General features: G+C 40.1%; 1 protein-coding gene across 1 annotated transcript in view; it reads left to right on the forward strand.

Moving 5' to 3' along the window:
• The first annotated feature begins 886 nt into the window (after positions 1-886).
• The window catches only part of Impg1 (interphotoreceptor matrix proteoglycan 1), a 108042-nt gene continuing 89793 nt past the window's right edge, over positions 887-19135 (forward strand). The window contains exons 1-4 of the mRNA XM_075967739.1: positions 887-1031; positions 9033-9199; positions 9458-9486; positions 11839-11903. Coding sequence (XP_075823854.1) covers positions 902-1031; positions 9033-9199; positions 9458-9486; positions 11839-11903 — 391 coding nt within the window. The 5' untranslated portion in view covers positions 887-901. The remainder of the gene's footprint in view (positions 1032-9032; positions 9200-9457; positions 9487-11838; positions 11904-19135) is intronic.

The raw sequence follows: 19135 nt of genomic DNA on the forward strand, positions 1-19135 counted from the left end.
AGACAAGATGGAGAAGAATGCTTAGCTTTGCCCCAGTATTGACTGATCATCTTCCACTTAGCCAAGCCACCAGTTTGACTCAGGCTGACTCCACCACGCAGGCTCAGAAACACTTGGCTGATCCAGGTATTCCCAGGCCAATAACATATCCCTTGACTATTAGTCTTGGTCCAGAAACACTGTCTAACTCAGGCTGCCTTAAGAGACAAGCTAATCTTCAGCACGAACAAAGGGAAGAATGTTGCTCCCTGCTCACCTCCCCCACCTCTGCCACTCATAAAACGCCAGGCTTCCTGTGTGAATGCCGTTAAAGACCACCCATGCCCTCAGTCCGATCTTTCTGAACCCTGACCTCCAGAAATCCAAGGGCTGCCCATTAAAGGCAGGCGGGCTTTGCTGTTGGGGTTTTTCTCTGAGGTTTTCAGAAGCACTCCACTTCTTCATCAGGACTACACCTCTGGGTACCGCAGGGCTTTCCCATTCCCCTTGAGAGGCTTGAGCACGGAGTAGGGAGTGAGTTTCAGAGCGATGTGTAGGAAGTGGTTTTGATATTTGTCACTTCCTAAAGGCAAGGTGATTCGAGAGGTTGGTAATAAAAATACATATATACTTGACCAGATCATTAGACTGTTCCCTTATTTCTGAAACTGCCTTGTCATTGACGTATTGAAGTTGTCAGCTGTACCAAATAGAAATGCCATAAACCAGAGGGCTTTTGTTTATTTCATTCATCTATCCACATATGGAGCCTGTACACTTGAGTGTATATATTCACCATGAAATCCACTTTTCTCTTACAGATACGTCCATACAAATATACATTTCTGAAGCTAAAATCATAGGCAAAACTCCAGGAATCGAAACAATAGAAAGCACAACAAAACTGCACAAATCATCAACCATGAGACAAATATTCAATTTGGCAAAGCTTCGAACCAAAAGATCAGCGCTTTTCCCAGCTGTTAACATCTGTCCACAGGAATCCTTGAGAGAGATTTTAGCAAGTCTCCAAGCTTATTATAGACTGAGAGGTAAGGACAACAATGAGAGCCATTAGCCCTTTGTTCTGTTTATCCTCTCTCCTTCTCACCCACAGATATCTTCAGCCCCAAACAATTCAAGGTCTCTCATTCCTCCACGAGAACTGTAGACATCAGCCCGTGAACATGATAGAATAATGGGCCATAAACCTACAAAATTGTGGTGTTTCTGGGCACTTAAGATTTAAAGTAATTAATTCATCATGCTACATGAAACTACTGGGGCCCAGGGAAAATCATTTTTTTAAAAAACGCCTTGCTGTACAGGATTTAAATGTTTTGCTTTTTCCAAAGTCCACTCTTGAGTTTTAATGTTCTTAAGAAGTAAAATGTCTAGGACAGTTGCAATCTCAGGAAACTGAGCAAGCTGATTTGTGATTTAGGTTTTTTTTCTTCAAAAGGACATTATAGCCCATATCCTTTCTCTTTCAATAATAAGTTTGTTTACTTATTGTTGATTCAGGAAAGAAAATACATGGAAAGTTTAGAAACCTGGAAGCAGGGGCACAGAGGAGACCGAAATTACAAATGGCTTCCATAGTATTTTATACTTAGACAACATAGCAGGGAGCATTGCAATTCTTGAAAATCATTAAGGAATGAAATCCACAAACAGCTGCCAGCAGCTGTCCTGCTCATTTCATTTACCTAAGATGGATTAAGAAATCACATGCTGTAGTACTTTGAAGGGAAATGGCCCCAGAAGGGAGTGGCACTATTAGGTGGTGTAACCTTGTGAAGTAAGTGAGGCCTTGTTGGAGGAAGTGTGTCACTGTGGAGGCAGGCATTGAGGTCTCATATAGGCTCAACATACTGCCCAGTGTCTCAGACCACTTCTTGTTGCCTTCTCAAGGTTTAGCCAGCACCATGTCTGCCTGCACACTGACATGATGATAGTGAACAAAACTTCTGCAAATGTAAGCCACCTCAATTAAATGTTTTTCTTTTATAAAAGATGCCATGGTCATGGTACCACTTCACAGCAATAGAAATCCTAACTAAGGCACAGGGCTTCTCCTTTAAAATAAAAAAAAAATAGATTTCTAGTTGGTATTCTGTCCCCTAAGTATCTACAAAAGAGCCAAATATCTTGTCTCTCTGGGCTAAGATGTTCTTGCATGTCAAGGTTGAGTGGACTGTCATTTTCCCACCCTTACAATCCCAGATGTTGTTAGTTTCTATACCAAAACATGCATCTTCCTGCTCTGTTGAAAGCTGAGTTACAGGAGCAACTGGTTCAGTTCTAGCCTGTGTTGGGATGGGTCTCCTGACAGTTGAGAACAAATTTGTGGTCCTGACATCCAGAGAACCTCTTTGATGTCTACACCCATCTGTAGGGGGCAATGGGACTCAATTCAGATTAAGAGTTCTTATTGAGTTTTGTTTTAATTTCATTTTTATTTTACATTCCAACCACAGTTCTCGCCCCACTCCTCCTCCTGACCCTTTCTCCCCTCCTCCCAGTTCATCCCTCACTCATTCCTCCCGACAAAGTCCATGGCAAGTCAAAAAGTCAAATAGTAAGTCAACAAAATCTGAACCATTAAGTTGGGGCAGGACCAAGCCTCTCCCACCTGCATTAAGGCTGAGCATGGCATCCCACCATAGGGGATGGGCTCCAACAAGCTAGCTCTTGCACCAGGAATAGACCCTGGTGCTACTAGCAGGTGCCTCAAAAATAGTCCAAGCTTCACCACTGTCTCCCATCGTCTCCCACCTATGGAGAGCCTAGTTCGGTCCCATGGAAGTTGCACAGCTGTTGTTCTAGAGTTCATGAGTTTCAATGAGCTTGGTTCAGCTGTCTCTGTAGATCTCTCCATCATGATCTTGACCTCCCTTGCTCATATATTCCCTTCTCCCTCTGTTCAATTGAATTCCCAGAGCTCGGCCTGGGGCTTGGTTGTGGATCTCTACATTTGGTTCCATCAGTTGCTGAATGAAGGTTCTATGTTGATAATTGGGATAGTCATCAATCTGATTACAGGGGAAGGCCATTTCTGGTTCCCTCTAGACTATGGCTAGGAGTCTTAGCTGGGGCCATCCTTGTGGATTCTTGGGAATATCCCCCACACCAGGTTTCTCCCTAGTCTCATAGTAGCTCTCTCTATCTCTTTCATTGCTCTCCCACTCCACCCCTCTCCTCTTTGACAAGTCAGTTTCCTCATGTTTCCATCTCCGATTCCCTCCTCTTTATCACTCCCTCCTCACCCCATTTACCCAGGAGATCTCATCTAATTATCCTTCCCTGGGCCACCCATGTCTCCCTCTTAGGGTTTTCCTTCTTTCCTAGCTTCTCTGGAGTTGTAGCTTGTAATCTGGTTGCCCTTTGCTTTCCATCTAATATCCTTATATGAGTTAGTATATCCTGTGTCTTTCTGAGTTTGGGTCACCTCACTCAGAATGTTTTTTTTTCTTTGTTACATCCATGCCCCTGCAAATTCCATGACGTCATTGCTTTTTACAGCTGAGTAATACTCCATTGTGTAAATGTGCCACATTTTCTTTATCCATTCTTCAGCTGAGGGGCAGCTAGGTTCTTTTCGGGCTCTGACTACTGCGAATAATACTACAATGCATGTTGTTGAGTTAGTGTCCTTGTGGTATGATTAAGTATCCTTCGGGTATATGTCCAGGAGTAGTATCTCTGGGTCTTGAGGTAGATTGAATCCCAGTTTTCTGAGAAACCCCCATGCTGATTTCCAAAGTGACTGTACAAGTTTGCACTCCCACGAGCAGTGGAGGAGTAATCCCCTGACACCACATCATTTCCAACATAAGAGTTCTTATTGGGTTTTAACTAAGGGCTTCAAAAATATCAAGCCCTCTGTTCCTACATGTCTAATTGTGTGTGAGGGTAAAAGGGTATCTGCTTTCTGACAGACATCTTAGCCATGGGAAAATGGAAAGTACTTAAAAGAAAGGCCCAAATCATAGACATGAGAGCTCTAAGATCCTAGCACATTCTCTTCACAAAAGTTTCTAGTAAAATGCCTGCTGAGGGATATGGGAAGCAAACATCCCATTCATCAGCAATGCAAAGAAAAGACAGTGATGTGTGAATTATTTATACTGGGTGTGCCTACACATTGATCAGCTAACAATGCCAGCAAGTTCGCTCATGTGTGAGTGTGTGTGTATGTGTGTGTGTGCACGCACACACATACACACACACACACACACACACACAAAATTACTACTTACTCTTTTTGTATAAAATTTAATTCTTCACAACACTGACATATAATTCACCAGAGGTATTTGTGGAATACACTATTGCTATGCCCAAACTTTGAATTCTGAATTTTAATGCGTAGCTCTTTATTGTTGATTAGGTTTGCCTCTTTCATTCTTGTTCCCCTGAACAAAACAAAACACTGTTTTTCTCGCCACAGCAAATGACAGTCCATTATCTTTATGGCTGCCTCTGGGTGATATGAAATTTTATTATTCATCAGTGTGTGTTTCTTAAGTCTAAAAAAAATGGTTCACAAAGAAACAAGAAACCACAAAGCCATGTTCCTTTGATGGAGTGACCCACTTACTGTCCTCATCACTGCCTTTACAAAATGGTCTGATGACATCTTCCAGCAGACTCGGGGGAGAAAGCTCCCCATTCTGACATCAAATAGAAATAGCGAGCTCCCCACCCCCCTGCAATACTTAGAGCACCACAAGTGCAGTATAGAGAGCTTTGTGTGGAATCACTAAGACCCCCTTCTGAAGCACAGATGCACACAGGGAGAGTTTGTTTCTGGCAGTCTCAAAGATGATGACCCTCACCTTCCCCACCACCCTGCAGCCCAAGCCTCTCCTTCTCTTTTCCCCCTTTGCTCTTATTCAGTCCCAACATCAAGTCATAGTTTGGGTTTTCCAGATAGCTCAGCAGGCAAAAGGACTTGCCATTAAGCCTGAGGATGTGATTCGTGTTTCCAAAACCAACATGGTAAAAGGAGAGAACAGACCTGACTGCCGCAAGTTGTCCTCTGACCTCCACACATACACACACACACATACACACACACACATACACACATACACACACACACATACACACACATACACACATACACACACACATACACACACACACATACACTCAAAAAGAAAACTCATTAGCTCTAGTTTTGACTGTTTGCTTTCTTTGTGGCTGTGATAAAACTCCTGACAACTTAAAGCAGGAAGGATTTGTTCACTCTTGGAAGACAGAGTCCATCCCTGCAGGGAGGATGCTGCAGTGGAAGAAGGGGTGCCTGATAACATTGCTCTCCCGTTGGGAAAGCAGAGAAAATAGAGTGCTTTGGTCCCTTTCTCCTTCACACAGCCTGAGACCTGAACCAAGGAAACGGTGCTTCCCACATTTAGAGAAAGTCTTCTACCTCAGTCAAGTTTAGAAAAGCTCACAGACATGCCTACAGGTTTGTTTCCATGGTGATACTGAATCCTGTCAAGTTGATAATCATGATTAAACACCATAAGTTTCATCCTTAATATGAAGGTCCTTATAAACTGCAACGCCCCTGGCAGATAAATCATTAAGTAGCTTCCTTGTGCTTCAATAATAAATGATTCTTCTCTCGGTGTCTTTATGAAAAGCAGATACTGATGTCTATGGGGGAAAGTTCAACAAGGGAAGAGGGAGGAAAAGAATGACACAGACTCCATAAACAAAGTTCAGCCTCAGTCTCCCTGTGTGACAGGGCACTACCTGCAGAGATCTGTCTTGAGGCTGCAGAGCACTCGGGAAAATGAATATACACACACAATGCACAAACAGAGGCAGGTATGCATGTATATATATATATATATATATATATATATATATATATATATATATATACATATTGCACACATGCATACATATAACCTACATACACATACACATCTAAGAAGCCTGCAGGTTTGAGTTTAGGCTCAACATGGAATAGCTCATAAGATAAACTCAGAAAAAAATTAGTCCAAACCTTAAAGTAGACTAAAATAAAATGAAAACAGTGTGTGTCCAAAAGCAACATGCCCAAGGCTGTACCTATCTAGTTATGAGAAGGGACTTTTGAATCATGGCCTCCCTGATGTTTATGGGTATTATCCATGAAAGGCACTGATACTAAGCCTCAAAGGCAGTGACAGTTTCTTTTATGGATTATTGCATCTCTGGGGTGGTTTGGTAGGGTTTGAACTAAACTAGCAGGTACCCTGCGGGGAAAGGCATCAGCAGACAGACACATCCCTAAAGACAGATGGAGCGTAAGGGCTAGGAGGTCAGCAAGGGCAGTTAGTTTGCTCAGACTGGACCTCCAACTATCAGGGTTTGGACAAATCTGCAAATTTCCTAGTGCATTTCTTCCTTGACCTCCAGCTATCAGGGTTTGGACAAATCTGCAAATTTCCTAGTACATCTCTTCCTTGAGTGCTGAGGAGATGAAGGTCGCTGTGTGCTCCAAGCAGTGGTGTCAGGACTCCACTGTGGTCTTGGCAGGCAGTAGAGAGGTCACATTGCAAAGCGTGTTTTCTATGTGGGGCTCCCGCCCTGCTTTCCTGTGGCTTCACTCAGAGTGAGAGGTGAGCTGTGTTGAGTAGTAAGACTGCTCTCTTACTGCCTCTGGGATTTCGTGTGAAGAGATCAGCTACCCTGAAGATTCTGGTCAGACGCTGCTGGCTAATGGTCTGGGCTTCCATTAATCTGAAGTCCTCTTTGCCTCTGAGAACAGGAAGTGTAGAAAAATGCAGTCATGGCGTGAGTTGGGAGGTGGGACGTAATACACAGGGGTAAGATTCCAAACTGGTTTTTTCTCATCTTCTTCCTCTTAGAATCATTCGTCTTTACAGTCAGATGATGTCAACTTCTCCACAATTTTTAAGATGAAAGTAAATAATTAATGAATAATTAATGAACAATTATGTTACTGACAGTGAAAATCTGCCAATATATCTTATTAACCTCCAATGCTAACATCTCATCTATGTACCCTTAACACATTGTTCAGTAGACATCCCAAGGTTTCCATCATTAACTTAAATAATAAGGATGCTGCTTTTGTTGAGTTAAATATTAATACTTCAAATAAGAGTCAGAACATTCTGTGGTTCAGTAGATTCTGCCACACCCTCTTATTATTGAGCCATCAAGTTCTTTTAGCAAATAGATTAACCAGCTGTTCTTAAGAGCGGGATGCGTGGGGGCGCACTGGGGGTATGGTTCAGTGGTTAAATACTTCTCTGGCATTGGTGAGCTCTGGGTTCAATCACCAGCACTGTGTGGGGAGGTGATGGAAGCTGAATGGTGACAGCAAGTTTTCAGAAAACCAAACTCTGAATTAGGTTGTAGGGTACAGCGGTAGAGCCTGCCAAGCATGGCCAATGTCTGTTCAAGAAGTAGGAAATGCCAAATCTCCTGCTCTACACACCCACATTTCCTTTGCATATCTCTCTGAATCTCTTCTCTGTGTAATTTATGTTCATGCTTTGGTAAGATACCTGCCCTCCCTGGTACAGGTTTCCATGTGAATGCGAGGGCCATCCATTCATACCTTGTTCCCCATTGTCTTCTCCTAAGCACATAATAGGTGCTCAAATGGTTTAGGTGATTTAATTTCCATGGTCTGTTGTCTGAGTTTATTTCTCTGGCATTGTGATAAAATACCCAAATAAAGGCAATTTAAAGTTATGAATTGGATTTGGTGTAGTAATACGGGCGGCGGCGGGGCTGTGTCCCCAAACACCCCAGCCGCCGGCTTCGGCTAGCTTATGCCCCGAAATAATTACACGGACACTGTATTCTTTTAAACACTGCTTTGGCCCATTCCTATCTAGCCTCTTCTAGGCTAATTCTCAAATATTAATTTAGCCCATTTCTAATCATCTGTGTAGCGCCCCTAGGTGCGCTTACCGGGAAGATTCTAGCCTAAGTCCATCCTGGGTCGGAGCTTCATAGCGTGCGTCTTCCCTGGAGCAGGTAGCATGGCGTCTCTCCTGTGTCTGCTCCGGAGAGGAGAGCTGTCGAGTCTGAGCTCACTTCCTCTTCCTCCCAGCGTTCTGTTCTGTTTACTCCACCCACCTAAGGGTGGGCCTATCCAATGGGCCTAGCAGTTTCTTTATTGCTTAGCCAATGAAATCAACAGATTGATATATGACGCTCCCACATCAATTTGGTTTTGTTTGTTTGTTTGTTTGTTCATCAATGTGATATAAACTAGGGTCATCCGGGAAGAGAGTACTTAAGAAACGCTTCCATTAAACTGGCCTGTAGACATGTCTGTGGGGCATTTTCTTGAGTAATGATTGGTGTGGAAGGGTTCAGCCCACTGTGGGCAGTGCCACCCTTGAGTAGGTCATCCTAGGTTATATAAGAATGTACGATGAGCAAGTGGGGAGGCACTCTTCTATGGCCTCGGTACAATTCCTGCGTCTAGGTTCCTGCCCTGACTGAGTTCCTCCCTTGGCTTCCCTCAGTGATGGGCTGTGAACAGGATGTATAAGTCAAATAAATCTTTTCCTCCCCATTTCTCTTGGTCATGATCTTTACCACAGCAATGAAAAACAAATTAGAACAAGGGATAAAGGGTTTATATGGCTAAATTCTATGTAATAGTTCATCATGGCAGAGATGATGGATTTGAGAATTATGGTGGCAGAAAAGGACTTAAGAAAACTGTTAATATTATGTCCATGTTCAGAAGAAAAGAGCAATAAATTAATGTGTGCACACTAGTACTATACTCAGCTTCTCCATTTTTACTGGATCCCAGTCACTGAATGGTGAGGGGTTCATTCCTACCTCAATTATATAATCAAAATACCCCCCCACAGATATGCCCATTGGTCAATATGATGTCAACAAGACAATCCCTCCTGTCCGTTGACAAATAACACTGACTATCACAGCTGCAAACTACTGTGCCAGTGTAAGCTTGAAACCACTTTCTGTATTATGAGACTGTGCATTTGTGGGAAAGTGGTTCTCCATTCTGTACCCCTAACTGCTGTGTATTACAGTGTGTCAAGAAATAGTGTGGGAAGCCTATCGGGTCTTTCTGGATCGCGTTCCAGACACAGAGGAATATCGAGAGTGGGTCAACATCTGCCAGAAGGAGACCTTCTGTCTCTTTGACATTGGGAAAAACTTCAGCACTTCCCAGGAGCACCTGGATCTGCTTCAGCAGGTGAGCCTGCACAATGCCGCAGCAGTAGCCAGGCCTCCGGCCCCTGGCCCTTTGAAATGGTCTCCAAGGCATGAAAGTTACTTGACAAAATACTTAGAGCAAGCTAATAAGACAGGCAGGAATTTTATTTCTGCAAAATAATATTGCACAGGCAGGTTGAAGTGGAGGTGAAGTCAGAGGGAATGAAAATAGACTTTAGCTCTTCAGTTGGCATTATCTCTGGGTAAAATTACTTTTTATCTTTCTTTTTTTTTTCAGAGAATAAAACAGAGAAGCTTCCCTGGGAGGTAAGTACCCAAAATAGAGTTCGGGATGTTCTTGACTTTCAAAAGATCATATAATAGAGTGCAACTAACCTACTGTGCCTTAATTATTTGTCAGCCACCAGGATCTGTTTAGGCTGTGCTGATAGACAATGTCTGCATATACTGCACTGAAGATAAATGCACGCACACAGGGAAAGGGGATAGACCCGACAGACTGAGATAGATGTTTGTAGGACAATGGAATTCCGCCCTCTGTGATATACATCTACTGTGTGTCTTCACTTAAAAGATCTACAGCAATTAAAAGTTTAATTTTTAGAACTTACAGCACACTGTTAGTTATATCAGGAAAATACGTAACACGATCAGTAAGCAACCTGAATTTTGAACTCTCGTTTGGTATTCTCTAAAGTGTTAGTATTTCTCAGACTAAATCACTGAAGCACTGAGCTACATCCTCAACAAGAATTGAATATCAAATAAGAAAATTTAGCTACACACACACACACACACACACACAGAGAGAGAGAGAGAGAGAGAGAGAGAGAGAGAGAGAGAGAGAGAGAGCATTAGCTAAAATGATTAAAGAAGAGAGATTCTGTTGCCAAATTCAGGACTCACAAATCACACCCAATTGATGACATATTAAAATCATACACATTTCGGCATATAGGTTACAGGAAATACTTCGAAATGCCTTTCACGTTTGTTGTTTTGTTTCTTGTCTCTTTGCCACCAACCAGTTCCAAAGCTGTCTGTTTACTCTGGGGGGGGGGGGGATAATGTCACGTCTGATCCCCCTCAATAGATATTCTGGCCTCTAATTTTTTCCCCTTATAACTATGTTTAGATTAATAAATCTGAAATATTTCTGTTGTATGTTGAGTCCTGTTTGATTCCACTCAAGATATTCCTTGCCCCTCATGCCCCTTCTGCACACCCCAATCTCTGTCTCTCCACCCCAAGTCTGCACACAAGCAGCTGCATGGTAAGGACTGCATCCATGGTATCTCTTGGTCTCTGGGTAGGACCAACCAATGAAGAGAGCAGAATGGTGTATGGTGTGTGTGTGTGTATGTGTGCACATGTGCATGCGTGTGTGTGTGAGTGTATGTGTGCATGCATGTGTGTGTGAATGTATGCATGTGCGCATGTGTGGGCAGGTGTGCTTGCCTGTACTATACATGTTAGAGGCTAGAGGTCAATGTCATTGACTTCCACCATCATTCCCTACTTTCCTTTACTTTTTAAACATGGTCTCACTGAAAATGGAGTTCTCTTTTCTGCTAAGTGGTCAGGCTAGTGAGCCCACTAGATCCACCTGTCTCCAACACCCAGTGCTGGGATTACAGACTCATAGCTCTGCATACACATTTTATGTGGATTCTTGGGCGAGTAGGGGGGAGGTCCAAGTGCAGATCTCATGCTCTCATGGCAAGTGTTTACCCACTGACCCATCTCCCACATTCAAACATCTATTTCTATTGGTCAGAGAGCATGACAGAAGAGCTGATACATTACACTTTCTAGCATTGTGGAAACTGTTGACCTGGAAGAGGTGTATAGCTGGTGGTATTGTCTCTGTCCAGTCCAGATTACTCTAAGAACAGAACACTGGCCATTTCTTTACATCTCTGTCAACATGATCCACAGAAAATTATATATTATGCTAAAACATAGGACTTAGAGAAACAAATCTTTTAGTTAGATCCAAAAGCTTATCAGTCCCACAATTCCTTTCTGCTGTTTCCCATCAAGAAAGGGCTGGTGCTGAATATGCAGACAGCTCTGACCCTAGAAACTCTCCCACATTGCCATCCAAGGATCTGAAGTCTTACCCCCCAACTCTCTGGCTGGCTATCACTGTGCACAACTGTTGTGAAAAGAACACAGACTTAGCAATCCTGTGCTATTCTCTCCCGTTCCTTTAAGTCCAGCCATTCTTTGTTGGGCAAGCATACTCACAGGAGTCTGAGGTTTGGAAAGAGTATTCCGATGTCCAGTTATGTCACCCATTGCCTTTTATATCTGTATATGAGCAATGGGACAATAGGAAGTAGGAGTCATATGAAGTTCAGTTTTGCTTACTGTAGAAATGTCCCCCTGAGACCACATAAAGCCAAGAGGCTGAGAGAACAACCAGGAGTCAGGCATAACCATTACAAAAGGTTGTTTGAATTTTTCTACAATGATATAGATGTATATATAAAGAGATATATTCAAGCATCACTGCAGTAGTAAAAAATAGATAAACCTAGACTAAAATATGCTTTTTCTCTAATATTTAGTCTATCTACTGTGGACAATCTCAAATATAGGCTTCCTATTATTAATTACTCTTTACCTCTTCTTCCTTTTCTTTTGTGCTAATAGAAAAGATGAAATAGCCCCAGAGGAGACACTGTCAGAGCCTACCAAAACCCCTCTGTTATCCACAGGTAAGCTTAGATCTCATTTCATGTTCTCCCAACTGTTAATTCAAAGCATCATGAAAAAAGTATTTACAAAGCACTCCTTGACAAAAGCTGGTACAATTTATGGTTAACTTTCTCATTTCCAGAAGTTTGGGTTCCCTTGTGGAATATCTATGTACATAACAAATACTGTTTGGTCAATACATTTAAGCCTAAATACCTTTCAAATCACTAATTTCCCGATGGACATTGCTAAATCGAAAACTGGTTTCTGGTACTAGTGACATCACTCACTGAAGAGTGTTTGCCTAGCTTGAGGCACTGAGTTCAATCTCTGCACTAAGGGGGAAAATAATACAGAATTTCTATTTTCATAAATTTTTCCCAAATGTCTTCCTGAACTGTTATTATAATTTCAATAAGTCACTGGTTAAAATGAAAAACACCTGTCTCAATGCACATTTGCAAATATTGAATATAAAGTTTTAGCTTTAAGTTTTTAGCATTTTATTAATGTGTTGGTGTGTATGTCTGAGTGCAGGCATGCACATGTGCTGGTCAGAGGGTAACTGTGGAGTGGGTGCCCTCCTCTCCCTATCATGGGCTCCAGGGATCACACACAGGTCAGCAAGGAGCTTTAGTTGTGGAGTCATCTCACCAGCCCTGAACATAGAATTTTAATGTTTCCAAAAAAAGAGATATTAATTTTCTGTTTACTAGATGTTTGAAATTTCTATTTCATGTATTTTATTAAGTCAGTCTTATCATTTTCCCTCATAATTTAATAATACTTTTAGTGAGGATGATGGATGGCACATGCCTATAATCCCATTACTCAGGAAATTGAGGCCAAAAGATAGGGAGTTTGAGGCCATGCTGTGTACCAAGTATAAAATATATATCATATGCCTTTTAAAATGTTTATTTTATGTGCATGAATATTTTGCCTACATGTGTGTACAAGTACCACATGTATACAGTGCCATTAAGAGCTTAAAATAAGGTATTAGATCTCCTGGGACTAGAGTTACAGATGGTTGTGAGCCTCCATTTGGGCCCGGGAACCAAACCCAAGTCCTCTACTAGAGTATCAAATGCTCTTAACCACTTGCTATCTCTCTAGTCCCATTTTATACATACTTTCAAGTATATAAAACTATTGAACTTCTAGACAGTATTTTTTCTCATTTGATTTGATTTTTAAAATGTTAATAATGTTTTCTTAAAAGCAAATTTTGAAGCTGGGGGATGGAGCTCAATAGAGAGCTTCCCTAGCATACATAAATCTCCAGGTTCAGTCCACAACATGACTTACATGGATGGGATGGTATATTCCTATAATCCCAGTGCTCAGAAAATGCAGGCAGGAGGGTCAAAAGTTCATCGTATTTGGCAACACAGTAAGTTTAAAGCTATAGTCAGTTTATATAAGATCTTGTCTCGATTTTTTTTTCAAAAAAGACAGGTGAAGGATGTTCCTTTAAATCTGTGCATTTAAAAAAACAGATTTTAGACAATGATAATCAAGTTCACCTATTTATTTCCTGACATTCAGAGGAGTTTCTGGGATTTCATTTTTATATTTCTTCTAAGTCAAAATAATTTACCATTTCTAGGCTTACATAGCTAATAATGCAGAAAGGCTGGTTCAGTTTCACTTACAAAAAAATAGTGAAAGATATTCTATAACAAAAAAAATCAGAAAGTTGTGCAGTTGCTAATTCCTCTTATAAATGATGAAGTTTGACCTGTGATTCCTAATATCGAGATGTATTTGGAAAAGTATTGTTTACAGGAAGCATTTGTTAAAAGACACTTCATGCTACTTTCTTTTAGACAGTAAAAAACAATAAAATTAATAGCATTAAAATTTGTTTTTCTGATTTTAAAACAGGATGTTTTATCTGCTAAGAATCTTCAAGGCAAGATTAAATTCATTAAATAAAGACTAAATTGAAACTACTTTTTAAGACTGGGGGGGCTCGGGATTTGCAGGTGAAATCATCAGTACTCAGACTCCTGTGGAAACCACATGGGCATCACTGAAGCTTCAGCCCTCACTATGGCCTCACTGACAGCCACTTCATTGCTATAGAGGAAAGGAGGACAACCAAAAGGGCTAGTTTTGAAAGTGAGTTTATCCATTAGTTTGGGGTGAGTCTGTAAGTAGTAATTTACCCTCAGAGTATGGCTGTAGTTTGTGCCCAGTGACTTGAGTACACTGGCTGAGGTTTAGCTATTAAACTATACACAGCCAATGAAGAGGACTAATACCTCAACCACACTACAACCTAATCCCAGTTGGACACTCCCAAGTACTTCAACTGAAGACTATCAGTAATCCAAATATCCAGCCAATGACCAATATCGGAGATGCATGTGTCTCACTGAAGAAACATATGAAACATGACCATTAAAATTAAAGACAAATAAAGGCACCCTGTCTTCTCTAAAAATTTCCAGTTCCATGGTAATGTATTCTAATAAGAGTAAGTTAGGTGAAACCCAACCAAAGAATTAAAAGAATGGTTATAAGAATGGAGAATTTGGAGCTGGAGAGACAGCTCAGTGGTTAAGAGCAATGAATGCTCTTCCAGAGGACCTGGGTTCAATTTCCCACACACACATGGTAGCTCACAACTATATGATGTAGGATATCCCTCTGTATGCTGTGATTACCATTGAAAAATAAAGAAACTGCTTAGGACCTATAGCAGAGTTATAGGGGAACAGAGCTAGGTGGGGAAAACTAAGCTGAATGCTGGGAGAGAGAAGGCAGAGTCAAAAAAAAGCCATGGAGCCATTGCTAGAGACAGATGTGCTGAAACTTTGCTGGTAGGCCATGACCTGGTGGTGATACACAGATTAATGGAAATGGGTTAAATTAAATTGTAAGAGTTAACCAATAAGAAGCTAGAGCTAATGGGTCAAGTGGTGATTTAATTAATATAGCATCCGGGAACTAATAAGCGGCCTCCTTACAACAACTGTCTGTATCTCTAGTTCCAGGAGATCCAACACCTTCACACAGATGCCCATGCAGGCAAACACCAATACATATAAAAATTTAAAAATAAAATAAGAGTGGATGATTCAAAGGAAAGCTTAAAAACAATTAAATTGAAACTATGAAAATAAAAATGTTCAAAAGGTCAAATAAAACCTCAGTGGAAAGTCTTGCCAATAGACTGACCAAGTGGGGGCAGAATATCAAAGCTTGAATGCATAGTTATGAATTATAACATTCAGACAATGAGAGATGTTGTCATGAAAGGGAACAAATAAAACATGTGAGACACCATTAAAAATGAAATTTATGAATCATGAACATAGAATCAAGAGAAGTAGTGTGTGTGTGTGAGGGGGGACAGGAAATACAACCAATTATAATTATAGCAGAAAATTGCCTATCTCTAAGGAAAGAGATGATGATCTAGACACGGGAGGCATTAGAATGACAGATACAAGATCAGAAAAGAACCTCCTATTTCAACAGTAGAGTTAAAACAATAAGTCTGCAGAACACAGAAAGAAAGAAAGAAAGAAGAAAGAAAGAAAGAAAGAAAGAAAGAAAGAGAGAAAGAGAGAGAGAGACAGAAAGAAAGAAAGAAAGAAAGAAAGAAAGAAAGAAAGAAAGAAAGAAAGAAAGAAAGAAAGAAAGAAAGAAAAAGCAGTGTGAGAGAGGATTAACAGGTCACACAGAAAAGCAAACCCAGGAAAGTGGCAGAAACTCTAAAAGCAAAGGCATGGAGTGATGTGTTCCATGCCCTGAAAGACAATAGCTGCCCATACACATTACTATATCCAACAAAACTGTTTTTCATAATTGAAGGAAAAACTAAAAATATCCCATGATAAACACAAATTAAAGAAACTAAGCACATGAGCCAGCCCTCGAAAACTACTACACATTGAGCAGAGTAGACCAATAAGGCCATAGAAAAACTAAACCACATGTAATAGTAATAAGCCAAGGAGGACTGGGAAGGCTCCACATATCACAAACACAGCAGAATAACAGGAATTAATATCCATATCTCAATAATATTTTTGTTAGTAGTTTCAATTCTGCAATCAAAAGACACATGCTAACAACCTGGATTTAAAAACGAGGACTCTTCATTTGTTGTCTGTAATAAACACAATGACAAACCAGACTTAGGGTGAAAGAATGGGAAAATATATTTGAAGCAAATGGAACTAGAAAGCAAACATGTGTGAATATATAAATATCTAACAAAATAGACATCAAGAGTAGTCAGGAGAGATAAAAGAAGTCACTTCTCACTGATTGATAAAAAAATCATCAAAATGATATTATGATCTCAAGCATATAGCATATATACTCAAAACATCTGATACCTAATTTTATAAAAAACAAACATCATTGGATATAAAGGTGCAGATTGCCTCAACACAGTTACAGTGTGTGACTCCACTATCCAGCTCTCATACAGAAATGGGTTATATAGACAAACGACTCAAAAAACAACATTACAATTAAAAGATCATATACTTCAAATGGACATAATAATCATATACAGGATATTTTAACAAACACTACAGAAGTCATATAAGCAGCCACAAAGCTTTCTATAAAACTGACGTTTTAGGATCCAAAGCAAGTCTTCAAACAAACACAAAGAATTGTGCTATCTAATTACAATCAATAAAACTAGAAATTGATTTTTAAAAAACTACAGTGTGTGTGTGTGTGTGTGTGTGTGTGTGTGTGTGTGTGTGTGTTTTGTGGGATATTTGATCACTCAGTGAACCCCAAGATTGCGTTCTTTCCCGGAAAAACCTGCTTCTAGCTGTGGTGTGGTTCAGTCCTATCACACACCTTTGTCCAAGAGCATTCTGCTTGAATGGTGTAAACAGGATTGAATAAAGTCAACCATAGGTTAAGAGGAAGAACAAGAAACCAGTTGACAGAAAAAAAAAAATACGGAGTAAGAGGAAGCCGGGAGGACAGATAGAGAGCGGCACAGGAAGTAGAAGCAAGGACATTCAGTTTGATGGGTTTTGTTTGAAACAGCAGAGGAGAAAATGAGTTTTTTGGGGGACATCTGCAGAGGAGGAATATCAGCTGAGAGCATTCTCTGCCTCTCTGAGCTAGCAGGTTTTCACTCCAGCATCTGGCTTCCAACTCTTCATTGGTAAAATCAGACAATTGAGATTTTGTTAAAAATAACATGTGTGTGTGTGTTTATACGTGTGTATCTGTGTGTGTAATATGTGTGTTAATTGCATATATGTATCTTTTATTTTACTGAATATATATTAATGGTTGTTAAGAAGAATGACAACTGAACTAACCGGAAAAAAGAAGTAGAAGACCAGAATTCATAACAATTAATGAAGTTAGGTCATTTGTAGTACAATGGAAACAACTGGAGATAATTTTATTAGACAAGTTAAGATAGTTTCAGAGAGAGAAACACCATGTTTTCTCTCATTTTCAGTTCCAACCTACCACAGAGGTTAGGATTTGGTGAGAAGTATTACCAGGCGCCTTAGGTGTGAAGCAAGAGAGGATAGTCTTCAAATGTACTAAAAATGAGACTGTACCCTGATAATTGGTACTAGTTTTATTAGTCCCAATATTTTTTCTTCATGACAACAAATTAGGACACTCAAATAGGAACATTTTTAATCTAGTTTAATCACTAAGCTATTTTTATTGGAATGAAAACGGGGTATAACCAATTTTTTATAAAATAATAAAGTTTGGGTAGTTTGAATTGTTCTCCCAGGGTGGAGTGTCGTGGAATATTACTTTAACTATGTAAAGGTGTGTTCCGTTTGTTTATGTTGCATTTTTAGCTATGTAAACATGTGTTACATTTGTTTATGTTTTGGAATATTACTTTAGCTATGTAAATATGTGTATTTGTTTATGTTGCCTTTGTTTAATTATGTAACGATGTGTTGCTGTTTTACCTTTCTGCCTTAGACATCTGACTTATCTAATAAAAAACTGAATGGCCAAGAGCTAGGCAGTAGAGGGATAGGCAAGGCTGGCAGGCAGAGAGAATAAGGAAGAAGAGGAATCTAGGGCCAGGAGGAGAAAATGAGGGAGAGAGACATGCCCAGGGCCAGCTAGTCAGGCAGCCCCAGAGAGAAAGACTTGAAGTGGAGAAGTAGAATATGCAGAATGAAAAAGAAAAAAACCCTGAAGCAAGATGTAGATGAAGAGAAGAAACAGGTTAAAGTAAGTTATAAGAGCTAGTGGGACAAGCCTAAACTAAGGCTAAGCATTCATAACTAATAACAAGTCTCCGTGTCATGCTTTGAGGACTGGCGGCCCAAGGAAGCCAGCTCCATGAAGAATTTCTCCAGCTCAAGGGCTGGCAGCAGGCTGTTCAGCTACAGCTATAAAGGAAGATATCAAAGATACCATCCTTCCTGATCCTAATCAACCAAATGACAAGGACAATTTTACCCCAAAGTATCACCTTTTCCAAACTCTGTCCCACAGTAAGGTTACTTTATAACTGATCATAAATTACTGTGTATTTAAAATGAATGGTTTTGATTCTCACGAAGAAATGATAAATGTTTAAGGAAGGAGATGTAGATAATTTGACATTACATAATGGTGGCCTGCAACAATCTGTAACTCCAGTCCCAGGGAGTCCATTACCCTCTTGTGACCTCTGCAGGCACCAGTCACACATGAATGCATAGGACATACATGTAGGCAAAACACTCATACACATGAAACAATAAAACAAATTTATGTGTGGGTGTGCTTTAAGTAATTTCTCCAAATAATTCAATAAGACCCACAATTCCACACTAAGTGCAAGGACCTCATAGAATCTCACAGAGCTAAAGAATACTTTAAAAAGTTCTTAAGGGGGAATGAAGAAAGAACAAATTTTTTAAATTAATATATCCTGTTTCCTAAGGCTCAAAACTAAAGCAATACATTCTATGTTTTTTGCCCAATATAAAGGAAAGCAATTTCTGACTAAATATAAACTAATAATCATAACACTATTTTCATTGAACACTTCTAAAAATAATTATAATCTATAGTAGAAATAATAATACACATAGGTTAAAATGATTTACTCTTTGATTAGAACCTAGACTCCCATTACTTGGTACTTTTAAATGTTTCTAATTTTTTTCCAGGGGTCTGAAATGGTTTTGTATAGTCATTTTAAAAGGGATGCTGTAAAGGGTGTCTTGTGGGGTTAGAGAGATAGCTCAGTGGTTGAGAGAGCATGCTGCTCTGACACAGGAAG

This window comes from Microtus pennsylvanicus, chromosome 3 (genome assembly GCF_037038515.1).
Source record: "Microtus pennsylvanicus isolate mMicPen1 chromosome 3, mMicPen1.hap1, whole genome shotgun sequence".
Taxonomy (NCBI): domain Eukaryota; kingdom Metazoa; phylum Chordata; class Mammalia; order Rodentia; family Cricetidae; genus Microtus; species Microtus pennsylvanicus.